This window comes from Cololabis saira, chromosome 3, assembly GCF_033807715.1.
Source record: "Cololabis saira isolate AMF1-May2022 chromosome 3, fColSai1.1, whole genome shotgun sequence".
In the NCBI taxonomy this organism is placed as follows: domain Eukaryota; kingdom Metazoa; phylum Chordata; class Actinopteri; order Beloniformes; family Belonidae; genus Cololabis; species Cololabis saira.
In genome coordinates, this window is record NC_084589.1 from 26751765 (window position 1) to 26764387 (window position 12623).

Sequence of the window (12623 nt, forward strand, 5' to 3'; positions counted from 1 at the left end):
AAATAATAATAAGAATAATAGATTTTATTTATAGGCTCCTTGCATGCCACTCAAGGTCACATTAAAGATGAAGTCAGAAACCAAAACCTAGAGTAGTGGTTTCAGCTGCTGAGCTGACGTCAGTGTTGCCCGCTTAGCGAGTTTGTCGCTGTATTTAGCCAGTTTTCAGACGGGGGAGTGAGTTCCATAGTTGGGAGGGTCAGAACACCTCTCTACTTCTAACTTAATCTTAGCAACTACATCTATTTAAAAACTTTGTACACATCCCTCCAAGGCATATTTAAGTCCTATTTCAATGCTAAATGAAAGATGGTCCTTTTGTGTCCAAAATCTGTCTAAAAATGTGTTCAAAATTGTCTAAAATATCTTGGGACAAGTTTTTAACACAAACATGAATTGTTAATGCTGCTAGGGCACAGCCGGAGATTTTAACTGTTCTTGAAGATGTGTGCTTCACCTGCGACTGATGATGTTTCACAAGTACTGACAAATACACTTTCTGAGATATGGCTCACATATCTCAGAAAGTTAATACTAATGTTTGCTGGGCAAGGCGACTTCCTGGCTTTGCCATTAGTCCCAATTCCATTGCACTTTTTCGCAAAAGAAAGTCGAAACTCTGAATTTGCAATGAAGGTACAGGTGGGGTAAATTGATAGAAAAAGTTGAAGTTTTAACAGAGTACTTCAAGCAAAACGTGAAAATAAATAAGACTTTAGAGCTCAGTCTTGTCGTGCTAGGCCACAGAGTGAACCCATTTTATTGCACATTCAATCCATGATCCATTATTGCAAACATTCAAGGCTACACTTTTTTTTCTGTAGAAAAGCTTTTATGAAATATCTTGGTTTCAGATCTGTATTAGGTGTGGTTGCTATGGCAACTGTGTTGCGCGTAGGGAAGGAATGATGGAGACAAGACATACAATAATTTGTGGTGTTCTGCATCACGCAGAATTGCTGGGTACATGTTGTAGTTGTGATGCCCACACTTGCAGACAAAAGCATTTATGTTTTCAGTTAGTTATAAGTGATACTATTGGCTGACTTTATCCATTAAACAGCGGGGGTATTTCTTTTCAGATATCATGATGCCCAGGACGTGACCAGTAACTTCCTGGGGGCCATGTGGCTTATTTCAATCACTTTCCTATCCATTGGCTATGGAGACATGGTACCTCACACCTACTGTGGCAAAGGAGTCTGTCTGCTCACAGGCATCATGGTCAGTTCATTTCCTCTCTTGTCTCCCTCACACTCTCCCCGAGGCAGTGTCCTCACTCTGTTCAAAGGTCAGCAGATTAGAGAACATTCTGTCATTTGTGATAGAAATGTTGTCATGTGTAATTTGGGCAATCCTCTCTGAATAAGCCAGCATGTGCTTCTGTGTGTTTTGGGTGCGTAGGCGTCCAAACAAGAGCATGTTAGTGGTTTGTGTGTGTGTTGTTCCCTTGTCTGTTCTCATTGCATAATGAAGGTCCTACCTTTCAATGTGCCATTTCCTCCCACTCTCACTTTCTCACTTTGTTTGTCTTTCTTTACCAGTACCTAACTCTTGCATTTTATCAAATTCTTTCTATTCCTCCATTTCTTCTTTGCTCCGTCCGTCTCCCCTTCCCTTAGGCCATGTGTTTATTTCCATCTACCATCCATCTGCTAGTATCAGTGCTTAAGCTCCTGACTGCTTCTCTCTTTTCTTCCCTTCGCAGGTGTTCCTTTCCCCTCACTTTTATTCTTCTTTTCTTGTTTACCTTTTGCCGATATATTCCCGGTCTATTTTCTCATCTTGTCTTTCTTTATAGCTTCTGGAAATGAGTGTCTCTTCAAATTTAAGAAAATTAGATTTTTCAATAACTGTACGACTAAATGACACATTAAAATAGATGTGCTTATGACTGTGGTAGCTGCTGTTGATGTTTTTTAATCGGGTCAGGAAATAATCAGAAAGGCTCTAATTTACCATGTTGCCAGGGAATACTCTTATCACAGGATATGATGTGGCTCATGTTTTATGTTGCCAAAGGGGAAAGTGGTGGGAGTGTTCGAAGACAGTGGAGAGATGAAGAATGGAAGTTACTGTGCAGAGGCTGCTCATTTGAGTTCCTGGAAACTGTTTCTTCTTTGAATTAGCAACTTAGACCAGAGCTTTAGGCGTAAAATATCAGTGTTCAAAATGGCAACTCTCAGTCCCTTCAAAGCATTAAGGCTGTGAGATGCTACATTGCAAATGTTATATTTCCATTAACTGCATAAAATAAAATACAAATATATATACACAGAAAGATATAGCAATGGATGTAGCTTGTAAGTGAGGAGATCGTGTTTGGCTAAATATCTTGCCCAAGGACTTGTTTACTTATGAATTAAGAATTTTGGGGATTGATCCAGCAAGCTTCAGATTAAGGATCAATGCTTGCATTCTTCACTTTAGTTGCATGTTAGCTAAAATTGATGCTGCCGTCATGATCATTTGTAAAATCCGTGTTCCTCTTCCTTCTCCTTGCCATTTCAGTAAATAAGGTGGTTCTTTGTGTGTCAAAGCTTCAAATGGCATCATCTGAACAAGAGCCACACATAACTATGAGTTTTTAACTGTAATAATCTTTCTAAACATAAGACCTTTGTCTTTATAAATATTTCCTATGTTATGGTTTGAAAAATAAAAAAACATTAAATATGCTGAAGCAAATAAAACCTTACAATAAACCAAACATTTTAAATAATAACTAGAATTGTTCGGTGAACCAACTCTGCAAATTTACAGAAGCAACATATTACAGAGGCCCAGATGGCTGAACAGAGAGGCCAGGGATTATGAGGCATTCCCAAGCCAGTCAAGGGAGTTCATCTCTTCAGCATGACCCAGCAATGCCCAGGGGACCTCCTTCCAGTTGGACATGCCCAAAACTCCTCCCCCGGTGGTGTCCATTAGGTATCCTGTCCTGATGCACCTCAACCGGCTCCTCTCTATGTTGAGGAAGAGCGATTCAAGTCTCTCATGGATGACAGAACTCCTCACCCTGTCTCTAAGGGACAGTCCAGCCACCCTGCAGAAGAAACGTTTCAGCTGCTTTTATCCACAATCTCATTCTTTCAGTTACTACCCAGAGTTGGTGAACATAGGGGAGGGTAGGAGCACAGGTCCACTGCTTGTTTTGGCTCAACTTTCTCTTCACCACAAGAGACAGGTACAATCTGCATTACTGCAGATCCCACATGGATCAGTCTGTCAGTCTCCCGCTTGGGACCAAGACACCAAAATATTTGAACTCCTCCACTTGAGGCAGTACTTCAACCTCTAATCCGGACGGCGTATCCAACCTTTCTCTGTCTGTATGGGGATTCAATGGCCCATAACGTACTCCCAGAGCACCCCCCACATAATAACCTGAGAGACATGGTGAAATACTCTCTCCTAGTCCCCAAAGCACATGTGGACCAGTTGGGCAAAATCCCATGTGACCGTAGTGAGCAGAGCTATAATGGATCCCACACTTTACGGTTCAGATTTTATAACAGTTTTTGATCCACAAATCGGGTCAAAATAATATTTTGCTTCTTAGATTTCAACGCTTTGACAGAAAAGAGTTGAATACATAAATGAATACATTCATCAAGAAAACTAGCATTAGGCTGCTATGATACCTTCTTTGCTTGCCTAGTAATTAAAATTGAAGGTGTTCGTTGTAATAAATCAGATTCTTAGAGTTTAAAAAAGTCCTGTCATCAATGAATTTCCCTAAGTTTCTTAGGCTTTTTCTCCCTCAGTTGCACAGTGGGATGATATTATTTTATCTGAGTCTATATTGTTGATGTTTTGCCATCTTGGCAATGCTGTCGTACAAGTCATCCATACGTGATTTATACTTCTACCCTGAACCAATAAAAACGTTTCTAATGCAGATGGACACACTGCTCCATTACATCCATTACAAGTTATTTCGTTTGCCATATTCCCCCATACGGCTGGCTGTCTAAGGCTGTCAAATCCACACACCAAAACAGTTTTTTCTTTTTTAGCCAGAAACATTTATCTGCAGCTTATACATCAAAGCATGTCATACGGATCATCCTTGATATGTTGCAACTCTACTAGTGAGAGAATAAAATTGGTCCAGAGTCCCATGGCATGGACACAACCATCGTTCCACCCTCCATGAATCTCCACCTTTCCTTGGTGAAGGGGTTTGCTTACGTGAGTGATCCTGAAAGAACAAGGAGCCTAGTATTCCTTGTGCGGTCATGGGCTACCGGGGCCCCACCATGGAGTAAGGCCTGGTGGAGAGGATGATGGGCAAGCCCCCAGTGGCCCGGCCTGTAGGCTTAAGGCTACAGAGATTGTATGAAATACGAAGTGTTGTATGGCGCAGTGAGTGTGTGAGTGGATATGCTTATGTATTTGATGTTTCTGGTGTATATTCATTTCACTCTTTGACCAACTAAAATTATTTTATCAAACTGCTGCACATTAGCAAAATACACAACGCACAAGTTACATAAGCACAGAGCTAGTTCTCACCCTATTTGCATGCATGTTATTCATAGCCACACATAATGTGCCCTTAATGGCAAATAGCAAAATATATTTCATAACAAATCTCATTTAACCTTCCCCTGAAGTAAACTTTAGGGATGAGGTGATCCTTAAATTAACCCTCTGTTTCTTTTCCATTGCTGTAGTCACCCTGGTGTATCTTTGTGTGAGGTCACTGAGTTTCTGCACTTCACCTGACCTTTTCAGCGTCATTCCTTTAAAATGTTCCTAGAGGTACCTCTATTATTAGCATCATGAGAACAGTGGCAAGGGAAGCAGCACCAAGCTTATGTATGGTGTTGGGGTGTACCACTACAAGGAAAGACAGGACAACAACCCCAACTTAGTTTCAATCATCGGCTCACCCCATTGAATTATATATTAAAAATAAAACCAGAAAAGAATAGAAAAGAACAGTTCACTAATACATGTATATATTTTCCTATAATCATCACTACAATCATATTTGTATTTCATTTGAAAGCATGTATGCACTTAAGCTAAGTGTGTTGTGTTTATGTGCACTAAAAATCATCCAAGAACCACTTTCTTGATAAAAAAGTGGCCCAGAAAACACTTACAAAAACACTCAAAGTCACAATTCCATTCATTATTTCCTTTTCATCTTCCACTGTATACCCTTGTCTCAGAAAATATTCATTGAGACAGAGATAGCTGATTCAACTTGATGTCTCATCTCTACAACTCTCAAAAACTTCCATGTGATTTATTTAATCCTCACCATGTTCTACCTCTGTATTCGCCAGCTCACCCATTGTCCTCACTGTGTAGTCCTTTAAATGTTTGAATAAACACACTTTTCACAAAGACACACACACAGAAACCTGTTTATAGGCTGAATCATCCAATAGATGCTTTAGATTGAGTACGACTTTTATTGTAATACACACAGAAAGACAAACATAAAACGGGGGCTGGATGTAGGTTGTACCAAACCCACTGCTACAGACTGCAACCCCCACACAATAATGACAAAGAACTTGACATACTCACTCAATAAGGCTCCCACACACACTTTACTCCCCTGTCACACACATAAACACGCTCTCCAAAGAGTGGTTAGAGTGTTTTATTTTTGTTGATCGTCAAAGGGTTAGTTAGGATAGGGCCACAGAAAAGGGTTAGCTTATGTTTGAGAGACATTATGTGCAACAGTTAGTGGGAAAAAAACAGAGCATGGATGGAGGTGAAAAGACTGAAAAAGGGAGAGAAGGAGGTGCTTGGGTGACGGGTTGAGGCAGAAAACAGGATACCATTTTTTTATGCTTGGCTGACAATTATTGTAATGAGTTTCTATGGAAAAAGATTCTCACTGATGTTACTATGACAACACACGAAGGCTGAGATTTGGAAAATACCACTGCCCTGAGGCGTACTGGGGGTGTTCCAGGTGTTAGTGCGTGCATGTGGGTGGTGGTGTGTTGTTGTGAGTGGGTGGATGGTGGAAGGGTAGACCACTAAAAGATGCTGTGAATACAGTGAACTTTGTTGAATTTACATGGGGCTTATTGCTAGAGGTATCTGTCTAAACTGAATCATACTGAATGACGCAGGTGTTGTCAGACATGAATACTTAGATATACACGCGTGCTCATCTCTAAACGTTTTGACGATGCCGCATGAGCCTTTTGTAGTTGCTCTAAGGTGATGTGGTTGGAGGATTTCATCTACGGTTCTGGTGCTTTTTTGACATGATGAGTGATCATGACCAATCGGAAATCTGTTTACATGTCAGGCCAGCTAATTGAGCTATTCAAAAATTAGGTAGTACCCAGAAGAATACCCCAAATCCAGAAGAGCTGAACAAGAGACGTGGAACACAAAAGGCTGGAGTAAAGCAGAGATAAAGAGCGTTAAGAGGTTAACACCATATTGGCTCTTGACCTTCATGCGAAACATGGTCCAGTCAGCCGTTCAATTTTATTTCTTCTTCCATACAAAGAATTAGTCTGGGTCCAATGTCTATGATGTGCAGTGGGGCTGCAACTAATGACTATTCTGACAGTCGATTGGTCATCAACTATTGAAGCGATTAGTTGACTAATTGGATTATTAATATTATTTGGATTTGGATTATTAAATGGCTCTCTATTTAGCTCTGTTTTTGCATGAGGTTGTTTAAATTATGTGCTAATTAAAAATGAAAAAAAAAAAACAAGAAAGATTGACACTTCTTTCAAAAACACATCTTTTAATGAACTTTGCTGCCAGTCTCAGCCATATTGTTTACCTGGCGATGTACTATTGCACATGCGCAACTTTCAGTAGAGATGGGAAGGGAGGCGATACCCGACTGTTTAAAAACATGTGTGGTGACAATCGTGGATGAAAGCTATTGTGCATATTGCAATTTTCAGCAGAGATATAAAGGATGAAGATGCATCATTCTGTTAAAAAAAAAAATGTGCGGACAAATGTTGATAATTAAATTTGTTGGGGACTATTTTTATTATCCATCTTTGTCGAGAATTTCGATTAAGCGTTGCACCCCTAGTGATAATGGGAGAGGGAACAGCAGTTAATTACTGTTTTCAGTATGTATATTGTTAAAGGAGCTTGAGGCTCCTTTTAAAAAATGAGACTCTCTAGCGCCACCCTTCACCACGACGGCCGTTGGGGGTACTGCAGCCAACAGTGAAGCCGGCACGGGAGAACGGGGAGAACGTGCATGCAGCGTCATGTGACGTCACATCCGCAGCCCAGCGCGGGAAATTCGGGACCGAATTACAGCACATTTTGCAGCACACAGCCTGTTCAAGGCAAAGGAGAGATACACTAGAGGGCTCATCCTTTTGGGTTTGGAACGCTTCATCTGACATTATTACTAGAAAACTTAAAATGTATACAGATTTTTTTCATAAATCCTGCCACAATCCGGCCTCAAGCTCCTTTAACTTGTTGCTCCGAAGTTTTAGCCATTCTGCTGCCATTTGGTTGTTTTGAGTAGTGGCTATTGGACATAATCCCTCTGTCCATTGACTTCCATTTATTCAGAATCATGTCATGGAGGCAGCAGCTCAGATCTTGCTCTCCACCTCCCCCCAAGTCTTCTAGGGGAACACTGAGGCGTTCCCAGGCCAGCTGAGAGATATAATCCCACCAGCGTGTCCTGGGTGGGCCCTGAACATGCCCAAAACACCTTCCAAGGGAGGTATCCAGGGCTTTGTTATCGGATGTCCAAACCCGCCTCAGCTGGCTCCTCTGGATATAAAGGAGCAGTGAATCTACCCACGAATCCCTCCAGGATGATTGAACTTCTTGCCCTATCTCTAAGGAAGATTGCCCTCACCCCATGGAGGAAACTCATTCCAGCCGCTTGTATCCTCGATCTTATTACTTCGGTCATTTCGCACAGTATGTGACCTTAGGTGAGGGTCGGCACAAACAGAGTCTGCTTTCTGTCCTGGCCATCATTTCAGACCCATTACATGGGAGAGAATTATTGTGAATTGTTATGGCTGGCCAGGCAACATGGAACATGAGGTGAGTGGCAAATACAATGGATGAAATTGGAGCATTCCACAGATGGAAGAACAATAATACAATATTTTATATGTTTCACTTAAAAGTATTTGCAGCAGTCTTATTTTCTAGACTTCAAAGATTTCAACCACATTTTCTAACAAATTTTTCACTGCTTAATTATTTTCAAGGAACTGTTGACCTCTCTGAGGTGTACCTTGGATATATTTTTCTATTTTATCGATTTATTTTGTACTTATTTGTGTCACAAAATGCAATAGTATAATATTTCTTTGTGGATTATTCATCCATCCATGATCTATACCTGTCATGCCCGCTCTTCCCACGCTACCACAGTCAGCATCGCTAGCCTTCTGATCACCGATCCTGACACTACAACTCCCAACATTCCTCAATTTTCCTCATCACGGACTGCGTCCTCATCACACTCTTCCATTTCACCCGTTATCCTGCCTACTAATACCCTGCACAGTCCCAGCTCATTGTATAGTATTGTTTGGCCCACATTAGTTGTGAGTTTCAGCCTACACCAACTTACCTGTCTCTCTGCGTGTCTTTACGTACAATGTTTTCATTATTAAACCCTACTTAGTCACGTCTGCACTTGTGTCTGCCTGCTACTTTAAAACCTGACAATCCTAGCATGAATCCTATTCAGGGTCGTGAGTGTCTGCCGGGACGTATCCCACCTATTATCAGGCGAAAGGGAGGGGTACAAAAATCAAAAGTCCATCACAGGCCTTCCTGGATTGAGTATTTTTCAGTTAAAGTCAGGCACATATAAATCCTGACTATTTGTTTGTGGAGTACCATTGTGAGGTTTCAAGTTTATTGAACCAGCAGTTACGAGGGAGTGACTGGAAAAACCATGCATGGTTTTAGAGTAGGGCCTTTCCAGTCACAAGATAACTTCCACTGAGAGCATACACTGCTATATTGTCTTTTTTTTCCTCTAAATGGGAGCAAATTATGTCATAAATTAAGTTTAAAAGCACCCATTCGCAATCTAGTGCAAAATCGGCTGTGTTTTTCATGGACCTCTGGACAATCAGAAATACATTTTCTCCCCCTGCTATTCATTACAAACAATACAGGTTAAATTAATTTCTGTATTGTCAAAAGGAAGAGTCAATTTTTTACAGTCTGAAATTGTGTTATCATGTGTTGTGTTTTTTTTGCCTTTGAATGTTGTCCTTTCTTCCTTTCTTGGGGAAACCAGGGCTAAGGCTCAAGAGTGTTGATCTAATCTAAAGCTGGGGGATCAGTACGGGATCCCCACCCTCTCCACATGTTCTTGGCAGGGCCCCCACATTACTCACGATGTGTCTATCTATGTGCAAATGAGGGAACAGAAGTCCACAGTAGGGCTTTTGCGAGGTTTGGAGTGAACTGTCTTCCATTTCTTCACGTGGATGTTGCACATATGCACAGACGGGGGATTCCCTCTGCTCTGACAGCGAAGTAGACGGCTCGCCGTACTGGAGGAAGAGGGGGAAACACCCAAGCAGGCTTATGAAACAAATCACAGCAGCACAACCACCATCGGCTGTGTCACTCTGGAGATTGCACAGGGAACCCTGCTGGAATCAAATGGAAGCATGCACAAACAAACTCTTATATGTACACGCACAAACTCATTAACACAAACACGCGCGCACACACACACATACAGAGGCAGCCCTGATGAGCCAATCAGTTTCCTACTGTTTCTGACCGAAGGGGACAATTTTCAGCGCATGCACACATGTTAGTGGAGCACATAAACGTGCACACTGCGCTGTTCGTCTACTTATTGTACTATTCATCATTCACTCTTCATTGAGGGTTTTTTTTTCTTTTCCTTTGCACAGCCGTGTATGAATGCACTAGGGGTTTTCCTTTGGCTCTCATCATATTTTATTCATAGTTTTTGAATAAACACAAATAGAGTGGATGAGTCTTTAGGCGTGGGCACTAATGCCTGTTTGTGCGTTACATCTCGCTGAACCCAGCCAAACTTATTTTTGGCAAACCTGTCTTTTCTTTCAAGAGTGTGCATGATGATGTCTTGGCTACACATTTCAGGAGTGTTGCATGCTCCCCGACGCACCCGCTCTAACTCGTGTTTGTCTCCTCACATATCTGTTATTCTCTACCTCCATTTCTCTCCTACTGTGAGATGCAACTACTCACTGGCAGGAAGGACGACACTTGCACACTCTCATCAAACACTCTTAATCTTAATTCATTGCTTATCAGGAGATAGTGACCTCATTAACATTGCATTCTTCTCCATCTTTCTCTCTTCCTTCTGCATGCAGATACCTTCACCTCCTGTATTTATTCATCTCTCCAGCCACACTCGATGCTTCTTTCCTTCTCCGTTTAGACTCACTTATAGCTCTTTACTCTTTATCTTTTCTTCCCTTTTCCCTTTCTTTTCTCTGGGTGCCTGCCCCTCAGTGGAACCTGTGAGCACTCAGCAGCCCCATTCAAAACAGGGTCTAATCTGAAAGTTAATTAAGTCTGCCTTCCTCCTTGTGTTCTGCTCCTCTTCTCCTCTCAAGCATGCCTTTTTGGTTGAGGGATTGCTGTCACTCTCTCCCAAATGAATTTGCCATATTCCCCATGTGGGTTGAGCTGGAATACAGACAAACTGCTCTGTGTTTTAGACTTTTACACTTCCTGCAGTCCTCAAGCCTCCAGTGAGAGGTGAAGACTGACACCATGTAATTCACATCGACAGCATATAATTAAATGAAAGTAGGTGGTGTCAATCTTTGATTATATTTTATTTCTTTTTTTTTTCTTTTTTATATTTTCCAGTTACATATAGAGTCGATATAGAAAGCATCTCACACCAGATGGATTGGAAGCGAAAATAGACTTGGCTTGCCTCTTAACATGAAGAAATGTGGATCTGGAACAGAACTATCGCTCCTAATCCCCTCCTCTCCCACTTTCAGTTCTCCTTCTGTCATTCACCTCCCATTCTCATATTTTTCCTTGCTTTCTTCAATCTGTTGGGCTAACTATTCATCCAAAATGCACTAATATGCCTTATCTGCACTGACTGACTCTCTTTCTTTTCCTCCCTGCCTCCCCTTTTTTTCTCTCTCTCAGGGTGCAGGCTGTACAGCTCTGGTGGTTGCCGTAGTAGCCAGGAAGCTGGAGCTGACCAAGGCTGAGAAGCATGTACACAACTTTATGATGGACACACAACTCACCAAAAGGGTGTGTAGCCTTGTATGTTGTCTGTGGTGTGAATGAGTATCCTGCAAAATAACCAATATGAAGCAAAAATATAATTGGTTTTTGAAATTTGGGTGTTTTTACACAATATTCGAGGCTATATCAGGAGTTGAGAGCCTAGTTAAATGGATTTTTAACGCTTCCTGACAATCACCCTGTATTGTTGTGAAAGAATACCATGTTATTTCGGCGAGCGAAGGCAATAAAAGGTCATCTCTATCTGGCTCTCCGTGTATGGCTCCCTCACTTACCATCTCTCTTTTTTTATTTCAATCTCCAATCATTTTCCTCCTACATGGCCATCCCTCCTCCTCCCCTTTCCTCTGACATTTGTCTCTCTTACAGTAAATCCTTTTCCGTCTCTCTCCACCACTCTGTGTCCTCTCCTGTTCTTCCCTCCTCCCTGCCTCCTTCCCTCCATCTCTCACTCCCTCCATCCTCCAGTCCTTTTCAATTTTTCATAGAGCTGAAAGACTCAAGTTTTAAAAATAGCTCCCATATCAAATATGTAGGGTACATTATGGCAGCAGGGTTATCTGGGTGACAGAGCAGGATAGGGTAATCAATATTTTGAGCCTGGATGAAATATTGACACTCTGTGCCGATCTAGCTCTGTGTCCATTGGAGCCACCTCATCTTCCTGCCATGTCTGCTCAGGTCGACCGGAGCCTGGTTTCTCAAGATGTTTAACATGCTTACATCAATGACAAATAACAAGCTAATGTTTGGCATTTGTGATTACTTGTTGACTGTCAAAGAAAAGACGAGGACTTCTTAGTACCTATCCAGCCATGCATTAATCTATATTTATATATATATATCTATCTATAATCTATATTTATATATATATATATATATATATATATATATATATATATATATATATATATAATAAAAGTAGTAGTAATAGACGTAGTATCAAATTTGCATGACAAATGTCAGACAAAGTTTAAAGATGCATCTTGTTGCTTAAAACAATGTAATTGTGTCTTTGATTGCCTATATCTTTGCCATCGTGAACAAATAAGATCTTAATAGCAGTTTGTTTTTCATTGTTCTCTCTTCCATCTTGATTTTTTTCATTTCCCGGCTCTTGGGTTTGTGAAGAATGAAGTGTCAACTTGCTGAGAATAAGTAACTTCATTTTGGTTGATTCTACACTTAAATGGTTTCATTTTAATAACATTGGGGTTAGGGGTAGGTTCTGATATTTTCACTTTGTTTAAAATTGTTGACAGTGTTTACATCAGAAGTTGAAGTCGAGCTGCTCCAGTCTATTTTGATTTTGTGAGGTGCAGTTGACACCTCGGGTAGATATTCTAAATGTCAGCTTCACACCAGCTTTTGATCCAGTA

At 41.0% G+C, this 12623-nt stretch overlaps 1 protein-coding gene across 2 annotated transcripts in view; it reads left to right on the top strand.

The window, feature by feature from the left end:
- Window positions 1-12623, top strand: part of kcnn3 (potassium intermediate/small conductance calcium-activated channel, subfamily N, member 3) — an 87158-nt gene that overhangs the window by 58435 nt on the left and 16100 nt on the right. For both annotated transcript variants that reach the window (XM_061716890.1, XM_061716889.1), the window contains exons 6-7: window positions 1083-1224; window positions 11140-11250. In XM_061716890.1, the coding sequence (XP_061572874.1) occupies window positions 1083-1224; window positions 11140-11250 (253 nt within the window). The remainder of the gene's footprint in view (window positions 1-1082; window positions 1225-11139; window positions 11251-12623) is intronic.